The 21,860-nt window shown below is 39.2% G+C and overlaps 1 protein-coding gene across 2 annotated transcripts in view; it reads right to left on the bottom strand.

Moving 5' to 3' along the window:
* Positions 1-21,860, bottom strand: part of spg (dedicator of cytokinesis spg) — a 78,708-nt gene that overhangs the window by 9,630 nt on the left and 47,218 nt on the right. The window contains exons 14-30 of one of the 2 annotated variants that reach the window (XM_028171554.2): positions 21,547-21,681; positions 20,246-20,492; positions 18,332-18,515; positions 16,880-17,127; positions 16,191-16,352; positions 15,980-16,108; positions 15,042-15,171; positions 14,181-14,409; positions 13,080-13,097; positions 12,521-12,677; positions 11,810-11,923; positions 11,015-11,143; positions 8,345-8,539; positions 7,519-7,660; positions 4,023-4,183; positions 2,785-2,892; positions 1,821-2,134 (exon numbers count right to left, since the gene is read on the bottom strand). In XM_028171554.2, the coding sequence (XP_028027355.2) occupies positions 1,821-2,134; positions 2,785-2,892; positions 4,023-4,183; positions 7,519-7,660; positions 8,345-8,539; positions 11,015-11,143; positions 11,810-11,923; positions 12,521-12,677; positions 13,080-13,097; positions 14,181-14,409; positions 15,042-15,171; positions 15,980-16,108; positions 16,191-16,352; positions 16,880-17,127; positions 18,332-18,515; positions 20,246-20,492; positions 21,547-21,681 (2,802 nt within the window). The remainder of the gene's footprint in view (positions 1-1,820; positions 2,135-2,784; positions 2,893-4,022; positions 4,184-7,518; positions 7,661-8,344; positions 8,540-11,014; positions 11,144-11,809; positions 11,924-12,520; positions 12,678-13,079; positions 13,098-14,180; positions 14,410-15,041; positions 15,172-15,979; positions 16,109-16,190; positions 16,353-16,879; positions 17,128-18,331; positions 18,516-20,245; positions 20,493-21,546; positions 21,682-21,860) is intronic. The other variant, XM_028171561.2, reaches the window with a different exon arrangement.

Raw genomic sequence — 21,860 nt, 5'->3', positions numbered from 1 at the left:
CAGAAACATATTTCTATTTTAAAACGCTCTTGTTAGTTTGATTTATGTCTATGTAACGAAATTTTTGGACACGATTTTCACCATCGGCCTGATGCATATGAGACACCTATTAAGGTTAGACAACAATACATTGACATTAGGTGATAGATTCTGCGAAGCACGGCTCTTGTTCGCAACGTCGTCAGGTTTGAGCCCCGTGAGCTCACCTACTAGTTAAGGTTACGCTGAAATAGCCTCTCAAGTAGACATGCGTAGTTCCGGACCGAAATAGCTCCTGGAACTATGTCCTCATATGGAACTATGTCCTCATATGGAACTATATCATTCAATCCGAGTTGTCAAAATTAACATGTTCAGACAGTTCCATTTCCATTCCAAGTGTACTGTTATGCAGGAACTACGAACGCGTTGAACATGACGGACATGCGGACATGATTAGAGCATAGGTACCGCGCGGCGCGGAGGCGTGGCGCGGCGAGTCCACCCGAACGAGTCTTGAACCGACACGAGTCTACGTAAAGAGATAAGGCGAAATATGGCGCTAATACGAGGGAGTGAGATGGAGCGAGTGTATGCAACTGCGTGTGGAGCTCTTTCACATTACATTTTTATGAATATCGAAGTTATGCTCTACGACCTACGTGATACAGTCGATAGTTGAATAAATTAAAATGTTTTGCTTAGGATTTTGATCTTGACCATGCATCATTCCTACGAGCACTTAACCTTAAGTGTTTGTAGACCATTTCTTAGAAAATCATAATAAAAAATTAGAGAATTTTAAAACATTCACCACTTTCGCTAGTTTTGTTAGCTACATTACGTAATGAAAATAAAATATATTGTTATCTCGGTTATGGGAAAAATGTAAAGCTACGAGCTCAATATGTTGTATATCAGAACGTGGTATTTTAATTAACAATTGATAGGTTATAGTTTCCGGTGCATCGTACAATACATTGAAAAATAATGAAAGTAGTAGAGTAATTGAAATTATGACAAAGTGGAATAGTACATTAATAAATTATGAAACCAACTGTAACAATGAACCTAAAACTACAAACCTTACAAAATAATAATTATAATAATAATTGCCATCAGCGGCAATCTATTTTTATATAGTGTTTTTAAAAAAATATATTTTTAATACCTTTTTTGAAAAATATTGTGTAATGAATAATAATTTAATACGTGATTCGCTACACTACAAACAGCTACTAGACTACTACTAGATTTTAAGTCTAGTAGCTGCATGTTTACTGGAACTAGTTCTGACACTCAAAAGAACGATGTTATGTTCAATTCTTTTTCGAACATGATTAGCGCACGTCTACTTTCAAGGCTCTCAGCAAGGTAGGAAAAAAAAATGTGTCTTGTGAAAGTCACTCACGGTAGAAGTGAACCTTATAAAATATAAGAATAATCGCAAGGGTCAACCACCAACCACTCCGCAGTGCAATGGAGCAGCCGCACCCTGGGCGAAGCGCCTGCATGATCACGAAATCTCTACGCCACGTAAGTACGATTTAACAAGAGAAATACGGGAACGTCTATCAACTGTGTAACATCTCGTCATCGCGATTCAGGAATTATTGAATTTATGTGCAGCGACATCAGTTGATAACAAACTAAATAGAAATAATTGTAAATCATCTTTTATAGTATGAGGTAGCGCCCTCTGTGAATTGATATTTTAACTTCACGTTTCATTTTTTCGTTTCATCGAGTTTGAAATCACATCACAAAGATTCTAATAAAGTTTCACTTCAAAAAAGGAGGAAAGTGAAACATCCCGGTGGTTTGAGTAGAGGGCCAGGCACCTGTGCAGCGGCTTGACCTCGTCGGGCGCGAGGCGGCCGTGCAGCGCCAGGCCGGCGTCCACCACGGCGAGCTGCGAGCCCACGAGGCGGCGCAGCTTGGCGGCGGCGGCGGCCTCCCGGGGCGCGGCGCTGCGGGCGAACTCCGACGTCAGGAACGCCTGCTCGTACTTGCTGATGCCGCCCTGCACGTTCGCGTCTATAGTGCCCTGCAGCCGCATCGAGAACGGGTTGATGTTGCGCATCGGGTCCGCGGTGTACTGGGATATCAGACTGCGCAGCTCGCGCTCGGTCGCTTCCATAGTTTCGCATGCGAACTGAAAACATAAATATTTATTACTAGCCGTACTCGCCCGCTTCGCTGGGCATTTGAAATTAATATTATTATTGTCATTATTATTAGGGAGTCCAACACTCATATAAATATTAGCCTATCCATTAAGGACATGTATTTTCTACATGGATACCAAGTTTCAAGTCAATCGGATGCATGGTTCAGCAGTTATAACGGAACATCAGTAAAAACCACTGTAGATTTATATATTAGTATAGATGATATTATTCTGATTGACTCGGTGGTGCAGCAATTAGGGCCCCCCGATTTCGTGGCCGTGATTTGTTTGCTCTTTGTCTGGGTGTTTATTATCTATTTAAGTATGTTTTAAACGTATCTACATCAGTCTCTGGTACAAATAACACAGGAAATCCTAATTTGATGACCGTGCGTGATTTGATTCCAGTTATTTTTTTATTCTTGATATGTTCAATATTAATAAAATTCGAAGAACTTTCAATTTTAATTATTTTTGAGTTACTAATATATTTGAGCATTAATTTTTATATCGCAATAGTGTATCCAGCTCAAGTGACACGATTTTAATTATGAAATATTTGTCGTTTATATTAGGTCACCACTTTAAAGATATATGTATGTGTGGTTTTAACGTATACAATAATGGCTACTAACCTCCACTGGTGGTATTTCCTCGACCGAACGTGAGACTACCTCCGACCAGCGCAGTATACCCGGCAGGGGACTCTCGGTCACTAACGTTGTTCTTTCGATCCAGAGACTCTGAAGAATTTATAAAACACAATAAAATCAAAAATATATATAAAAAATTGTACGAACATTTGGTACGTTTTAAAATTTTTGAAGTCGTCGTGGCCTAAAGGATAAGACGTCCGGTGCATTCGTATGTGGCGATGCACCGATGTTCGAATCCCGCAGGCGGGTACCAATTTTTCTAATGAAATACGTACTCAACAAATGTTCACGATTGACTTCCACGGTGAAGGAATAACATCGTGTAATAAAAACCTAACCCGCAAAATTATAATTTGCGTAATCACTGGTGGTAGGATCTCTCGGGAGTCCGCACGGGTGGGTACCACCCTCCTGCCTATTTCTGCCCTGAAGAAGTAATGCGTTTCGGTTTGACGGATAGGGCAACCGTTGTAACTATACTGAGACCTTAGAACTTATATCTCGAGGTGGGTGGCGCATTTACGTTGTAGATGTCTATGGGCTCCAGTAACCACTTAACACCAGGTGGGCTGTGAGCTCGTCCATCCATCCAAGCAATAAAAAAAAAAAAATTCAATGAGATACATATAGTAACCATCTATCATCACCCCGCCTATATCTACCGCGCATTAGTATAGTAATGGCTTCCGGTTCGACTTGAGACTCGCGTTTCACATCCACCCAGGACGTATTCATGTTTTAAGGGCTCCACTAGTCACTTAACCAGGAGTGCCGTGAGCTTGTTTAGACCTCTGAGTAATAAAAAAAAAAACAAGATTAATGAGTGGCTTTTTATTGCTCTTGTCTACAGACGAGCACACGGCACATCTGAGTGGTTGCCGTCGCCCATGGACGTCAGCAATGCCAGGGGCATAGCCAAGCCGCTGGGTTTTTTTTTGTTGCTTAAATGGGTGGACGAGCTCACAGCCCACCTGGTGTTAAGTGGTTAGTGGAGCCCATAGACATCTACAACGTAAATGCGCCACCCACCTTGAGATATAAGTTCTAATATCTCAGTATAGTTACAACGGCTGTCCCACCCGTCAAGCCGAAACGCATTACTGCTTTACGGCAGAAATAGGCTGGGCGGTGATACCTACCCGCGCGGACTTACAAGTGGTCCTACCACCAGTAAACCGTTAAACGTATTAACGTTGCGTACCGTTAAAACCTGTTACCTTGAACTCGTTGTCCTTGTCAATGGGAGGTTTCTGCAGAGGGCGATCGCAGAGGAACGTGTCGACGTCGTTGCAGGCGTAGTACCGCTTGACCTGGTCGGGCGCGCCGCTCGGCCAGCTGCGACGCGCCGGCACCGGCTTCACGTTGCAGATCTGAATATCTGCGAATTAGAATTGGAACGTTTCACTGGTGGTAGGACGTCTTGTGAGTCCGCACGGGTAGGTACCACCACCCCGCCTATTTCTGCCGTGAAGCAGGCAAACAGAACGTTGTTTGTCGTCGTCGTGGCCCTAAGGATAAGACGTCCGGTGCATTCGTATGTAGCGATGCAACGGTGTTCGAATCCCGCAGGCGGGTACCAATTTTCCTAATGAAATATTTACGTACTTAACAAATGTTCACAATTAACTTCCACGGTGAAGGAATAACATCATGTAATAAAAATCAAACCCGCAAAATTATAATTTGCGTTATTACTGGTGGTGGGACCTCTTGTGAGTCCGCGCAGGTAGGTACCACCACCCTGGCTATTTCTGCCGTGAAGCAGTAATGCGTTTCGGTTTGAAAGGCGGGGCAGCCATTGTAACTATACTGAGACTTGAGAACTCATATCTCAAGGTGGGTGGCGGCATTTACTTTGTAGATGTCTATAAGCTCCAGTAACCACTTAACACCAGGTTGGCTGTGAGCTCGTCCAACCATTTAAGCAATAAAAAATAAAAATAAACATTAATGCCGCCACCCTTCCCGAGACATGAGTCCTAAGTGCCTGTTCTATAGCACAATGGTAGCTCCCCGTTCCCAAGACGTCCTACTACCAGTACTGTTGTCGTTTCGGTTTCAAAGAAGATATTTTGGCTTAATGTTTTAAAAAGCGTCGTTCACGCTTCTGATGTCAACTCGGGGACTGTCCAAAATCTCAATTCTATAGTACCAGTATACCGACTGTCCCTCTCTTCAAACAAGAACAGAGAAAACAAGACAAAAATAGACAGGAAGGTGGGTTTTTGAAAAATTAGGAAACACATTTTACGCCATTTTGAATGTTAAAAAATGAAACGCCGATTCAAATTTGGTGGTTGTTCTGCCGTGGGGCTCACATGTGAGCGACAGCAATACGACCCATTCAGGCCCTAGGGGCTCATCGGTGACCGCGCGATGGACTCGTGTTCGAACCCAATTTTTCCGACATAATGCCGGTACAAAACTATATTGAGCGTGCCCGGCACGACCTTGGAGAGCTGTTTAGTGAAGTGAAATGATGCGATTTTTTCAGTGGTCTTTTTGGAGGATCCCGAGAAGTTGCGTCCAGCGGCTTTGTTTCATTTTCTCACATTTGTGCACTTTCACAGATACTAAACAGTTAATAAACCACCCTTATTACGCATTTAAACCTGAAGAATCATTAGACAAAATTAAACAAATCACACAACGTTACTCCCCGCGTTCCCGCCAAAAAATCCAACACGGGTTTCGAATGAGTAGTAGGGACAGAGGTTGTTATGTAAACAAAACTATGCGTAGTCATAACATGCGGCTGCGCCCGCAAGCTCCGTTGCTTTTTGCTTTTTAAGTGCAGTCGTGAGTAAACACTAGGAGTAACCAGTTGTGTTATTTAATTATTATGATTATCTCACTTTCGATAACGCCCTGAACAATTAGTCAACACTACCAACATAACCACCAAAGAGTGATTGTGCAATGTGTATATCGACGTGTTTAGGCAATTAATTTCAATTTGCTTATATGTAGTTCGATAACCAGGACTACTCTGCCAGAAGAGTGCCCTGAAGCTCTGAAGAGTGCAAACGACTGAGAAAAACGAATATGTAACACGGGTCAACACCAAAGGACCAATGCACAAAAGTGGGCCAACTTCATGACAAAACTATTTGTACTTGAAAAACTATGCCTTACTTTTTCATGTTGTTTAGTTTATGTATCAACATTTCTTTCACCCTGGCATTTTTTTACAAAAAAATAAATTACTTATTTGATAACATCCCAAAACTGAGTGCCATAGTTTTTAAATTCGCCAATAGACAAAGGGAAAATTAGCCCATACAGCCTTATAGTAAACTTATATGCTGACAAACGAAAAAGTTGTCTGTGACTTGAACAACATTAAAAAAATTGCTAATAGTTATAATTCACAGACTTTTTAGTTTATTGTTGTTCAATTCAATATTTATGTATTGTAATAATAATTATTACTTAAAACCATGAATTATTTAATATTTTTAGATATTAATGATTCCATTAGTAAAAATCTCAATGGCCTACCATTACTCTATTCTTAATATATATGATCAGAGAGTTTTGGCAGCAACCCGAGTGAAGCGTCACTTGAAGTTTTATTTTATGTTTTTTTAATAGCTTATTGTGATGTATAATATACAAATTGGGTGTTGTTTTGTGTATTAAAGCATTGTATTGTAAGCATGGTATTGAGGCATTGGGAATAAAACTGTGGCTAACATAGCAGTGACTGTTTTTTTTTTCAAGATAAAAGGTCTGCGGAAATTCACGCTCACTCAATGTGCTATTCATCAAGTTGACGTCAAAACTCCCAAACAGCAATAAAAAGAAATACACCGGATTTTTATTAACATAAAAAAATATAAAAAATATAACTATGACAGACTAGGCCGTATAGGCTACGATCTTTGCCTGCTTGTTGGCGAATTTAAAAACAACAACAACAATATCGTTGCCGGCTTCCGGATTTCATTTCATTTTATTATTATTAAGAGGATATAATAATAATAAAATGTACGTAAGGGCTTATTTCTAGCAACATTAACCACAATTAACTTATTTAATACTGTAAATAATGATGAGAGCGATTATTGATTTCGAAGAAAACAATTAACAACTTAATTTTAGCTGCAGAAAAAAACAGATTTCTCTTAAACCTGGGTAAGAATATAAAAATCGTTTTCTGAATATGAAACGATATTTCTTTGTCTATCAAATTAAGTTAAAATCATCATCACCCGACAACTTTTTTTAGGGGCCCAAACGCCAATGGCAAAGCATAAAATTTCGATATTTTAGATCGTAATTAGACGAAAAAGGAAAATACATGGAATGAAACAGTTTGCTTTTGAACTTTAACAAATTGACCACATATGAAACAAAATGCATCAGCATCGTATTTAACTTTCGTGACGTTTTAAGTTTTTCTGGGCTTGTACAAAACACCTGATCGTTATTTATGACTCGAGTGCCATCTAGTGGCACTGTGTAAATGTAAACCGCCCACTTTCATAGCGCGGTTTTTTTTAAAGTATTAACATTAATTAAAATTTATAAAAAAAAAAAAAATGAATATTAATACTATAACTATCACAAAAGCAAACTTTGTACCAAAAAAAGGCATTTTATTTTCGTTTTCGTGAATAATTCACCGGAAAAACCTAGTATAAACGTTAGGACAAAGAACGAAATTTTTTTTAGAGTTCTGTAATTTGTGTGTGATGTATTGAAACTAACATTGACCGTCGTTGGCTATGACCGACTCGTCCGGCGGCGTGTTCCGCATGAGTATGTGAGCCGACACGTACTCCGCCTGCAGTCGCTGAGTGAACGCGCCGATACGTTCGTACTCGTGACCGCGGTACACAAACTGCTTGTTCTGAAAATAGTAAATTTGAAACTCTTTAATGTTAACGTTCCAATTTTGAATATTAGTGTTACGTCGGTAAGAGTAACGCCACGTATTGGCACATAGCCGAATCGAATATCAAAGGATCTAGTAACATCTAGAACGCTCGAGAAGTACAACGCCATCTATTGTCAGATAGCGGAAACACACATCGAAAATACGCGACTTGTGAGGAATATTCTGGATAATTCTAGCGATGTCGTATCGACTATAAAAGCGTTGCACAGATGGCAGGCAGCAGTCAGTAATCGGATCTACTTGAAGCGAAAACAGCGAACGGATCAGCCGAAGAGAAGCGGAAGCAGTGAATTGCGAATTTTAAAGTGGTTATTAAATGTTCTAAGTGACAGTTTTAATTTACATTTCGGTAGAATTTTTATTCATCCCGTACACTAGCGCATAGCATTAGTAAAGCAAAAAAGAGCTGGAGCCACTTCGTTATTTAACTTTTTATTTATGTTTGCATTAAGGGAAACCTGGTGTTTATTGAAGCATATTTGTCAAACTGTCCAGCTCTTGAAATTGGAACACATGAGGTTGAAGACAGAAACAGAATGGAAGGTGGTACTTAATATGTAGATCAAAAGAACAAAATTCCCTACCAAAGTATCCAAAGGCACACTGAATAAACAAACATTTTAAGACATAACTCACCCTGACAAACAACGGGCATCCTTTCCCGTAGAAACCAACCCTGAAGTACTCGGGTTCCGGCCTCAGCTGTTCCATTACCGAGTCTAAGAACGTCGCGTTCATACGTAAGCAGTACGCTAAGCGCGCGTAGTCGCACAGCTTTATTTCGTATAGTGTTGCCAATTCGCGGAGAAGGGGCAATCCTTTTTCCCAGCACTAGAAAATGAATACATTATATTAATTTTTCTCTTATAAACATAATATTATTATAGACGTATGATTGAATTAGTGATTTGAAATGATAAACAACCAACTATTAATATATTAAAATTTAATTATATACATATTATAATATGATTATTTATTATTAAGTATTACGCAAGTGTCGTCTGCGTGATTCAGTGATTACAGAATATTTTATTATATTTTATTTTATTATTAAAAAAATATTTTTAAAACTTAGTATGCAGAAAACGCAGACGAATACATGCATACAATCTTAATATAACTGTGTCACAATTCAGTGGAAGGAGTCTTTACCACGTTCTTCGTATTCAAGTTTGTTAATTAAGCTGGCTAGTTACAGATACCGTGTCAGTCAAACAAGACGAAGTGACGGATATTCGAATCCAGGATGTGGATTGAGACTTTCAAACGGTTTTAATTTGTTAAAACACCACAAAACAAATTAAAGTGGTATTTCGAGATAAAAAAGGCAGGTGGTATAAGTGCATTCTTAAGGATCGAAGAATCAGCCAAATTCTTGGCTGGTCCCTCAATTAAGATACTGTTTTAACGTAACAGTTTACATTAATTGCTTCCCTTAAAAAAACAGGCTACGTACACATCGTTTTTGTATTATTGACAAGACTTGGGCATGTCAATGTTTACAAAAAAATTTAAAGCCTTTAAGTAAGAGACTCAAAGAAAGCAATCAAAACATTACAAACACGTTGGTCGCATGTACCTACATTCACTACATTACTAGGAGAATGATAGTGAGCTAGCCGAAGAAAATGCGGAATACGAGCATATTTTTCTTTTATCTCAAGTGGACGCAATGGACGCCATTTAAGGATTTATTTTTGGCAACCATTCATAATAATCTAACTTAGAGCTATAAGAATCTATCTTGATCAAGCAGAAGGAAAAAAAAACTAACAGAGTCAGTCAAAGATCCCAAATCAGAATACATTAATAGGTAAAAACCATAGTGTAATAACATCCTATCACATGTCTCCACATTGGCAAGCCAAAGCAGCAGTAAAAAAATTATAAGCTATTTAGAGAAACCTTGTGGGTCTCTATCTAATCTGTAGTGACACAGATTGTTATGTAAACAAAATTGTGCGTAGTCATAAAATGCGGCTGCGCCCGCAAGCTCCGTTGCTTATAACTTTTTAAGTTCAGTCGCGAATAAACACTCTGATTAACCAGTTGTGTTATTTAATTATCTCACTTCCGATAACGCCCTGAACCATTACTGACCACTACCAAAATAACTCCTAAGAATCAAAAACAATGCAGTACTTAATTATACAATAAAATCAAGAATACCAGGAATTTATACACTACAATAAACTTTCACTTAATCAGCAATATGACATGACCTCCAGACAGCGTCTCGAGCTTATCACTGAAATAGGCTACGTTGCAAATTCGCTCTCCGGAGTATTAGACGAACGATTCGCAGAATAATACTCTAGGGACATCGAACTTATAAACAAGTATGAGAATTATCTCATGCTTTTAGTGAATAAAAAAACGTCTACTGTCGAAGCAGGGTATAATTGAAAAGAACTGGACGCACTGTAGAAATTCAACATGAAGTAATAAATAAAGATCTTAAAGAGTTGGTCAAAGTCATCAAAATTATTCACAAAGAGATACAAAATGTTGAAGTTATTCAAGACTGAAAATTCCAAGTAATGAGGACTCCATTGAGCGGTTGGTGGTACAAGGAAAAATCGAGGGCAAAAGATTTCGCGGACGATCTCCAACACGATGGACTGACCTCATAAAATCTGTGATTAACTCCATTAAAAATTATTGCTCTCGCTCTGCGAAACATCATGCCACATGGCGACGCATCGGTATCGCAAGACTTGGCATTGAATGTCTTACAAAACCTAATACAATTTGGGCTACCTTCATAGATATTATTACCGATGTTTTGCGCGCAAATTACAATGCTCACTTAGTGGAGAAGATACCCTTATTATCCAAACTATTTCCCCAAATTACAAATCCGACCCGGGTCACAGGGCAACACAAAGTCGTCGTCACCGAAAAATGTTTTATCGGATTCATCATCCTCGTCGACTACGACGAAGAATTCGACGAGCGAACTAACCTATAGACACAGCCCACTGTGTTTTTCGACGGATCTTCTCAGAAGGTCGCGTTTCCGATCCGGTGGTAGGTTTAGCGAAGCAATACTCTTGCTAGGGCTAGTGTTAGCAAATTCTCTCAGGTTGAGTCCGTGAGCTCACCTATCCGTCCGGGTATAGCTGGAATAATCCCTTAGGAAACAAGCAAATAGATAGGCAAAAAAACAGCACATTCTCAGCGTTCACCTATGTGCTCCGGTTAGGTTGCTCAGACTTTTTACGACGCCCCCTCCTCCCATTACCATTATCTCCTTAAAGTACTAATAATGAACGCCAAGTCAGTTAAAGTTCATGAACTAACCTTCCCACGATCGAAGTACTGCAGCACTTGATTGTACAGAGCTTCTTTCCGCTTCCACTCGGGCGTGTCGGGATGTTCCGAGTCCACTCCGGTCTGGTCGCTGTCCCAACTCAACGTTTCCGCATACAACTACGAGTGGACACCACAAAAACAATTATAAATTACGTATCGTTTCTCAAATCTAACAAGGAGAATAAAGTAATACGCCAACATAAACAGAAATACGTATTTAATTTTAATAATATACCCCTGAAAAATTGATAATTTCACATTTTATGGAGCGGCAATGTATAACCATACGCATACCATTGCGCGATTTAAAGATGAGACATTTAACACGATTTGCTATGTCAGAACATCTTCCTTCTCCAAAACTAGTCGTTAAACCTATTGTCAATTTAACATTAATTAATCATAAATACTTGAGGGAATAATGTATTTTACAATAATAACTACCACAATATTCAACACTAACGCTGTTAGCCTAAAATAATACTACTATTTTTTTTATTCTAATTTTTCGTACTACCAGCTCTGATTATTTTTTGTGAGGTGTTGCAATACACCTTTTTGTTTTAATTCGCATAGGAAAAGGATTAAGAAGTTCACGTCTCACCCGGACTTAGATTGTTACCGGAGACTGTAGAGGCCACCAAAACAGGAAGGTAAGGCGATTCAGGTATTGTGATGCGTACCCTTGTACCCTTGAAGGCTCGCAATGCAGCCTACTACCACTAAATATTCTAGTCTATTCGATATAAGAATTATCAAATAAGCCTAAAGGCTGTAACTCACCAATAGTGTACATCCGGCTTCGACAAAATTATCAGAGGCGATGTGTAAGTCGTGCAGCTTGTAAACGTAACGGAGATACATCTCCTTGCGATCGATTTCGTTCTTGTAGAAATTCTAGAACCAAAATAATTAATGATATACGCAAATATTTTGTCAACAATTTAAAAATATTTATTAAAATCTGATTTATGTTGAATTAGCATTTTTTTTATGTCCGACAGTTTTATGGATCAAATACTTAAATAAATGTGTTACTACTGTTGAAAATAGCGTTGTTCATCGGAGAAAGTAGGATTTTTTGTTATTTTAGTATTAATAAGTTTTCGCGACCAACAATCAACAATGTTGAGGAGACAGTGTTTAAGCTGACGTGTAGGAAGCTTACCATTCGCGACCAATAAGCATACAATTAACAATGTTGAGGAAAACGTGTGTTGGGCTGACGTGTAGAAAGACTTACTGGTGGTAGGACCTCTTGTGAGTGCGCACGGGTAGGTACCACCACCCCGCCTACTTCTGCCGTGAAGCAGTAATGCGTTTCGGTTTGAAGGGCGGGGCAGCCGTTGTCACTATACTTGAGACCTTAGAACTTATATCTCAAGGCGAGTGGCGCATTTACGTTGTAGATGTCTATGAGCTCCAGTAACCACTTAACACCAGGTGGGCTGTGAGCTCGTCCACCCATCTAAGCAATAAAAAAAAAAAGCTTACCAAGAGATTGACGGTGGCGGCCATCCTCTTGTCCCTGTGCTCGGCGCCCTGCATGACGGCCCTGTAGTCCAGCAGCCGCTCCAGCAGGCGGGTCACGCAGCCCACGAACGCGGCGCCCGCCTCCCGCCACCCCTCCGTCGACACCCTCTCCATGAGCCTGAGAGACAATGTCAGCATCTTGTATTTAAGCGTTTATTAAGTATTAGTAAAAACAGTAATTATTAATGCCGATTTTATAATTTGTCTTAAAGATAATTAGTCATTTAGATTATGCAAATAATATTTTTTAAAGCAGTAGTTCTCTGACTATGGTAAAATGGTTGAAAAAAATAAAATAAATTTCCTACGCCATCTATTGTGCGTTAATGGTACTATGACAGAAACCTTCCATAGTTTTAACAAACTAAACTAAGTTTTATGACAGGATACATGGTTAGCAAACACAAAAATAACCGACTAACATACATATGAATATTTCTTTTTATCATTCACATAGGATTACACAAATAGTTATCTAGATAAGCCTCTACTAGTAAACATATTGTTGAAAAATACTTACACTGAACTTAAGTGCTCTCTAATTTTGTGTAGCATAAACAGACATATTACAGAATTATATTTACAGTACATTATACACATTACATACAATATTTTTTTAGTTAAATTAATAACTATAAGTAATTATTCCTCCTAAGTGTTTGATACGAGTCTAATATCTGTAAATTGCATATACATACTTATAAACATATTACAGCCGGTCCCAATTTATAAAATTTCACGAATCTTTTAAAACAAAGTGAGATAAATAAGACATTAAGGTTTCTTGAATTTAATCAATGGGGATGAGAATTTTTATTTACTGGTCTAGTTGTTGAACTGTAATTGAACTATTTTGCATGTTAATTGAATAATTTTGATATGCGTTGCAGATTTATTAGAAGAAAAATTGTCATCGCACGACTGGTCGACTTTTTTGTTAAATCAACCAAAAACCGTAGGACATGCTTTACATTTTGTGTAGACGTTTTAATCGCAGTGATTTATAATATTAAAATAGAAGTTTATCTACTCTAGGATAGTATCGTTACGACATATCATAAGCTAAAGTATTACTTTAAATGAATATGTGGCAATCATAATTCAAATTAAAACGACTTATGCAAATTGATATTTCTGACTAACGTCGGTGACTATGAAAACTAAAATATTTGAAAAGTCGAAAATAATGTTATGATAATAAAACATTAAGGCTAAGTTAAGCCGTAAGACTAGTTTTTCATTGTGGCTAAGACTCGGTAACACCGAGGAAAAAAATAATACTTTCATTTTATTGACTAGACAAAAAATTATCGACATCGACTACGGTCAAACACTAGACAATGTCATTTTTTTTATCGATTTTTTTTATTGCTTAGATGGGTGGACAAGCTCACAGCCCACCTGGTGTTAAGTGGTTACTGGAGCCTATAGACATCTACAACGTAAATGCCCCACCCACCTTGAGATATAAGTTCTAAGGTCTCAGTATAGTTACAACGGCTGCCCCGCCCTTCAAACCGAAACGCATTATTGCTTCACGGCAGAAATAGGCAGGGTGGTGGTACCTACCCGCACGGACTCACAAGAGGTCCTACAAATTTGACATGGAAGCTCGACTTACACAGTATCGAACAAACGTCGATAGTGATCGTCCGCTTTGTTCTCGGCGACGAGCGAGTCCAGTTTGTCGACCAGCGCCGCCTCGGTGCGCCGCGCCGAGCCTGTGGCGGCGCGCTCCGCGGCCATTAGCGACACCAGCGCGCCCAGCGCCCCGCGACGCAGCTCGCTGATCAGGGTGATCTCTAGCAGCGCCCCCACCGCGCCCGGTATCATGTGGAGCTGGGCCGGGCCTTAACGACGAATGTTTATTTATTTATTAGGCAGATAATACACATCACAAGCTAAAAAGCGACATAAAAAAATAACAAGAAGTAAAAAAAAACGAAATCTGGCTTGCAACATAAGCCATGTGCGTATGCCTAAGCAAGACTTTGCTTAATATAATTATAATATTATATAATAATGATTTTGTTAGTTAAATTGTGTTTCAAAGTAATTTCAAGTCAAAATTAGACAAGCGTTCCACATTTTTTCTACATTGGAAAGTTATGGTTTTATCAATGAAGTGATCAGAAGTAATTTCATTACATGTGCATTGTATCGCGCATTAATGAATATTCAGTTTTATACTTTCAATTAGATTTTAGAGTTTTGTTGTGTGAATTACTTATTTTGTCAATCTAATTTTTTTCCTGAGAATCAAATGGGTATCAATGGCAGGTCATTGCTTGTTTAATATTTGTCGAAATTCACAAATGTGAGAGAAATTAAAGAAATTCACTAGTTAGGATTTCCTCACATTTCCCATAAAGATAGAATTTTGGAAACTTTAGATTTATTAATCTTTTTACTCAAGTTTGGTAATCATAGCTATATAAGAATCCAATTGCTAATTTGGAACTAAAAAGTAGCATATAGTAACCGAGCATGTTCCAAACGGCGAGCACGTGCGTGGCGGCACGCGCCCGCATGCGCGGCGTTTGCCACCGCTCAGTCTGCAGCGCGCCCGCCGTCACCAGCGACACGCCCAACTCCATGTACCCCGACCACAGCTGCAACACGAACAAAGCCCATTCTTAATTATTATAATCCTCTATACTCAAAATAAAAAATTAAAATTAAAAAAACATTTATATGGCGTGTAAAAAAAACCAGCTTAGCTCAGACATAATTTGTCTTTAAAGCAAACTAAATTCAGGGAAACCCAAGTTATAAAAAATGCAACACGCTTTATCTTTATTATCTATACAATATATAAAAATGAATTGCTGTTCGTTAGTCTCGCTAAAACTCGAGAACGGCTGGACCGATTTGGCTAATTTTAATCTTGAATTATTTGTGGAAGTCCAGAGAAGGTTTAAAAGGTAGTGAAAATATGAAAATGCTCGGAATTAAATAAAAATAACAAATTTGTTTTTCCTTTGATGTGTCTCCCGTCGGACGGATTCTTTTTGTTTGTTTTAAGTTTATTTTATACATAAGTTTAGGTCTTTTACTTATCGATTGAAGCACTACGAAGTCTGCCGGCTCAGCTAGTTAGAAATAAATACTTTTGAAAAATAAAAATAATACTAATAATTTTATTTAATTGTTTCATCAAAATTAGGCTTAAAACGTCGTTAAAATACCTTCATACTTCAACGTCTGTTTTGCATATTACAATTTTATTAGTGAAATGTATTAGAAAAAAACAATAATATAATGAAGACTTTTACGACTGCTATCTGTAATTTTTGTCTATTTGATACAACGACACCAGAAAAATACAAAAAAAATGTGATTTTTAATGGTGGATGATTTCAACAGCTGCACCAAAAATATGTTGATCAAATGATTGGGGCGTCAAATTTAAAATTGTACCTGTGTATCGAATTGAGGTGGTTCTTCTCCCAAAAACCTTTCAAGTAACGGCTCTGCGAGATCTTGTAGAGCTGACAATAAGACTTTACAACTCTGTACGCGAAGTACCATCCAGTCTGGAGGAAACACCTGTAATATGAACTCAGTTATTTTAGTTTAAATTAATTAGAATCCAAAATTAAAGCTAAGTTTTTGATGAGTTCTTACTCACGTCTTGTTCAATAAGATGCCTAAATACGAGGAAAGCTCGCATGAGGAAGTCCTTTAGTGGTTTCCTGTCGTGAGGATGAGGGGCGAGATGGCTCCACAGTCGCTGATAATGTATTGGCCTCAGCAGTTCCATTACGCCAAGTAAAGCGGCTACCATCGAACCCTGTACACAAAATTCACGTTAATGTAATTTTTGATATTATATGTTTTTTTCTTATTACTAAGATAATGATCACAATGCACAAGCATAAATATTAAAATTTAATGTTTTTCTTGAAAATGATAAATAGAAGATTTGTTTAAAAATGATATAATTATCTATTTACTTTTCAAATATAACTTCTTGATTGGAAGCCTGTTTGCTTAATGCGAGTTTTTTAATGTTCTCGATAACGTAAAAGTTAAGCCATTTTTGTATGCAGTTGGAACAGCGCCCCTAGCGGCAAACGTACGCAAACGATCCCATTTCATACAAATATGAGCTAACTTTTACGATATCGAGTATGTTAAATAACTCGCTCTAAGCACACAGTGCGCTCGATAGCGTAAAAGTTGATCAAATTTACATTGCAGTTGGAACGTCTGCCTACTGGGCGCTGTTCCAACTGCATACAAAATTGGGTTAACTTTTACGCTATCGAGTACGTTAAAAACTCGCACTAAGCGCGCTGTAGTAGATTTCGGACTCACGAGCACGGGCGAGTTGCCTCCGATCAAGTGCAGTACGGTCTCGACCAGCACGTCGAGCGTGTTCAGACACAGCACGTCCACGTCCGGATCGAGCTCGTCATCGTCAGCCAACAGTTCCGGGTCTCTCTTCTTCCAGAGCAACGTGACAAGTTCGCCCAGCATCTCTGCGCACTGGAACAGTTCGTCGCGCCGAGCCAGGTGCACGCGCAAGTGGTGGCACGCCGTCGTCAGTATTATGTTGCGCGCCTCTGTGAACAGTTATTGTCAGGACTGTATTCTGTTTTAAGTCGTCGCGGCCTAAAGGATAAGACGTTCGGTGCGTTCGTATCTAGCGACGCAACGGTGTTCGAATCCTGCAGGCGGGTACCAATTTTTCTAATGAAATACGTACTTAACAAATGTTCACGATTGAATTTCACGATGAAGGAATAACATCGTGTAATAAAAATAAAATCCGCAAAATTATAATTTGCATAATAACTGGTGGTAGGACCTCTTGTGAGTCCACGCGGGTAGGTACTACCACCCTGCTTATTTCTGCCGTGAAGCAGTAATGCGTTACTATTTGAAGGGTGGAGCAGCCGTTATAACTATACTGAGACCTTAGAACTCATATCTCAAGGTGTTGGCGGCATTTGCGTTATAGATGTCTATGGGCTCCGGTAACCACTTAACATCAGGTTTGCCGTGAGCTCCTACCACCAGTAAAATAAGAATAAATACATTCTGAATAGAATGCATTCCTGCGGACCGAATAGTCGAATAGTCGACGTCGCTCTAAGCACGTAATTTCAGGATCCTCCCAACACACTAACTGTGATTAGGACTAGGAACCCCAAGCACCGGTCACCGTTCTCGTCGAGTAAATTAACCCACAGACACAGCCCATTGAGTTTCTCGCCCGATCTTCTCAGTGGGTCGCGTTTCCGATACGATGGTAGATCTACAAGTTAGAGCCCCGTGAACTCACCTACCTACTCGTCCGGTGAATCTAGTAGGACTCCTCGAAGTCAATTTTTTTTAAGGGACTTTTTGACCTGGTAACCAAGACCTTTAAGTCATGTCTTATTTTAATTTATATTCTTATTTTTATGAAAAATGTTACTATGGAGTGAAATGAAATGAAGATGATTAATTTGAGACATTAATCAACTGGGATGAAATTAAATGAAATGAGATATGGGATGAAATATAATCTCAGTAAAATGGTGGTCATTTACTGAGCTTTTTTCAGTGTACTTTTTGGAAGAACCGAGAAGTTACGTTCAGCGGCTTTGTTTCATTTTCCCACATTTGTGCACTTTGACAGATACCAAACAGTTAATAAACCACCGTCATTACACATTGAAACCTGAAGAAACACTAAATAGACAAAATAAAACAACTTCACTCCTCGCGTTCCCGCCAAAAAGTATCGAGGTCAATAGAATAGGTAGAAAAAAAAGGTGGTACCGGGATCCTCGCCGAGCGGCCCCCGCAGCGTGTGGTGCGCGGCGGCAAGACGCGCGTGCGCCAGGGCCGGCGGCGGTGACACCGGTGCGTCCAGCACCGCCGCCGACACGCGCGCCGTCTCCGCCGCGCCCAGCGCCGCCGACACCTCGCGCGCCACGCTCGCCCATGACGTCATCAACGCTATCTATACAGAGCAACACGCAGTCCTGTATATTTCGTACTAAGTACGTATTCACACGGTAACCACTACGCATCGAATTAGTCGAATCTATATATTAATACGTGAAGCAAAAATTTTGTATCCCTTTTAACGAAAATCGCACGGACGGAAGAGTATGAAATTTCCTACACTTATAGAGAAAATAGAGAAGGAGTGCAGAATGTTAATACTTTTTTTAAATTATGCGTAAAAAATACATTAAATCAATAAAACAAAACATTACACACACTACCATGTATTTGACACACACACGAATCCACAATAATTGTTTGTTGTCAAACTTTTCTTATTGCTTATGCCTGTGGTCGAATTTTCAAATAATTACCGTCGAATGTCGACTAGCGAGGGACCACTAGTAACAATAATACTACTATGGATTTTATAAGGAACTAGCTGTACCCGTCCGCTTCGCTGGTCATTTAAAATTAACATTTTTATTTCTCACCCCCACAAATATTCATTAACGCCCACGCAACTGGTGTAGGAAGTCCAATACTCATATAAATATTAGCCTATCCATTAAGTACATGTGTATTTTCTACATGGTTATCAAGTTTCAAGTCAATCGGATGCATGGTTCAGTAGTTATAACGTAACATCCGTAAAAACCACTGTAGATTTATATATTAGTATAGATGTTGTCAACGCACACGAGTGAGTTTTACACTATTTCTCGAAGTAGGTGATGAGATTCCCTATGCTAAGTATAAAACTCTGGTATATATCTAAGATAAGGCAAGCCTATGTAGCACCTTAGTTAGTCTATTTAATTCAATAAAATAATGAGAGAATTAATCTAATATTACTGTCCAGAGGGAAGCGCATTAGAATGTTGAGATTTTTACCTTTTATAGCTTTTTAGTGGCTTTCGACATTAATAGAAATAATCTTTAGTAACAATTGGTTGGATTCTTCAATAAAATACTGATGACATACACTCAAATTGCAACATTGCAATATGCAACATTGCATATTATCTACACTACATACACCCCCTTCTAAAAAAAAGAAGGTTGCGTGTTCAAATCACGTCGGGTTCACCAGTTTAGTAACAATTGGTTGGGTTCTTCAATACTGATGACATATTAGGCATTTATTGGACATCTTACTTAGCTGGCGGTAGGCAAACGATTTCCCTCGTAGGAGCGTATATATATTTTTTTAAGAGCTTTTATGACTTGGTAACTAAGACCTTTAAGTCATGTCTTATTTTAATTTATATTCATATTTTTATGAAAAATGACAATATGGCGAGAAATGAAATGAAATTGATTAATTTGAGACATTAATCAACTGGGATGAAATTAAATGAAATGAGATGTGATGATATGGGATGAAATATTATAATCTTAGTAAAATGGTGGTCATTTACTGAGATTTTTTCAGTGGACTTTTTAGAGGATCCCGAAAAGTTACGTCCAGCGGCTTTGTTTGATTTTCCCACATTTGTGCACTTTCACAGATATTAAACAGTTAATTAACCACCGTTATTACACATTTAAACCTGAAGAAACACTAAATAGACAAAATAAAACAAATCACACAACTTCACTCCTCGCATTCCCGCCAAAGTCCCGTAGGAGCGTCGCCCGACATCGCACATGGATACACGTCACATTGCAATAATATGCAACATTGCACATTATCTACACTACATTTCAATGAAGATGAAATTTAGAAAATTCAAAACGAACCTGTGCTGGCGCCAGATGCTCCCTGTGCGGATGCTGAGCGAATGCCTTCAAGGCGTGCAGGGCGGCTCGAACGTCTCTCCTAAAGCTGTCCTCGTATTGTCCGCCAGTCGCACGAGCGAACAGTCTGCGGGACTGCACCGCCAGTCTGAACACAGCGCCCAGCGAGCGGAGACACTTGCGGATCGGCTCCTGCCCCTCGGCGCCCGCGGCCCACTCCGCGCAGTGTTGGACGGACGACAGGAGACCTCTGTGCACGATCGAGCATCGAGTTAAGCTTTGTTTAATAAGTAACGAGGTATTCCAACCATATTCTGCCGTGAAGCAGTAATGCGTTTTGGTTTGAGGGGTGGGGCAGCCTTTGTAACTATATTTGAGACCTTAGAACTTATATCTCAAGGTGGGTGGCGCATTTACGTTGCAGATGTCTATGGGCTCCAGTAACCACTTAACACCAGGTGGGCTGTGAGCTTGTCCACCCATCTAAGCAATAAAAAAAAAATATAAAAGTAGCGTAGCGAGCAACATCGCATTAGACTGCTATAGAATAGACCTTAGAAATCTTAAGTTTTTTAGGTGACTAGTGTTGGAGCCTATAGACATCTACAACGTAAATGCCGCCACATACCTTGAGATATAAGTTCTAAGCTCTCAGTATAGTTACAACGGCTGCCCCGCCCTTCAAACCGAAACGCATTACTGCTTCACGGCAGAAATGGGCAGGGTGGCCGTACCTACCCGCGCAGACTCACAAGAGGTTCTACTAGTGATTACGCTAATTATAATTTTGCGGGCTTGATTTTAACTACACGATGTAGTCCTTCACCGTAGAAGTCAATCGTGAACATTTGTTAAGTACGTATTTCATTAGAAAAATTGGTACCCACTTGCGGCATTCGAACACCGTTGCATCGCTCGATACGAATGCACCAGACGTCTTATCCTTTAGGCCACGACGACTAACGTTTTTTTAAACATAGCGACCTCGGTAGCTGTCTGCAAACAAGCTCATCATTCAATGAAACTGCAGTTCTGAAGTCCTTAACAAACCAAACAGAAACTCGAGATACAGTCTAAATACCCGTCATTACTAGCGCCATTTTATTTATTATTATATAAGTAACTGAACTTTGAATTGTATTTTTGTCTTCCTATTCTATGTTACCTTATAAACGATTATTAACGTCACGCAGATGGAAGATCGTAGATTCTTGTTGTGCCGATTCCATTGCATGAGGCAAAGGCAAGACGGAGATAAACCTTATACTTTTAATTTGGGTAGATACTGAAAATAAAATACGTACTTGTAAACAAGGGCAGCAGAAAAGTGTTCTTCGATATACACGTCAAGGACCGGCTTAAAATGTTGGAATCTGCTTTCGTCAAGCAAACTGCATATCGATATAAGCACTAAGAACACGGTGCCAGAGTGTGGTGTGCTGAAACAAATTTTATAAATATTATTTACAACAACTGTTTTTTTTTCATTTCTTAACCTTCCGATTCGCGCAAACAGTCGATATATCGACTCTGTATTAATGCGTACAAAGTATGGAGCGTTGGATTGCCGACTCATTGCGCAGTTTTATTACAGTTATCGACCAGTACGGCCGTCTGT

This window comes from Bombyx mandarina, chromosome 22 (assembly GCF_030267445.1).
Source record: "Bombyx mandarina strain Sakado chromosome 22, ASM3026744v2".
In the NCBI taxonomy this organism is placed as follows: Eukaryota; Metazoa; Arthropoda; class Insecta; order Lepidoptera; family Bombycidae; genus Bombyx; species Bombyx mandarina.
The sequence above is the reverse complement of the archived record's forward strand: the minus strand, read 5'-3'. Positions and strand labels throughout refer to the sequence as shown.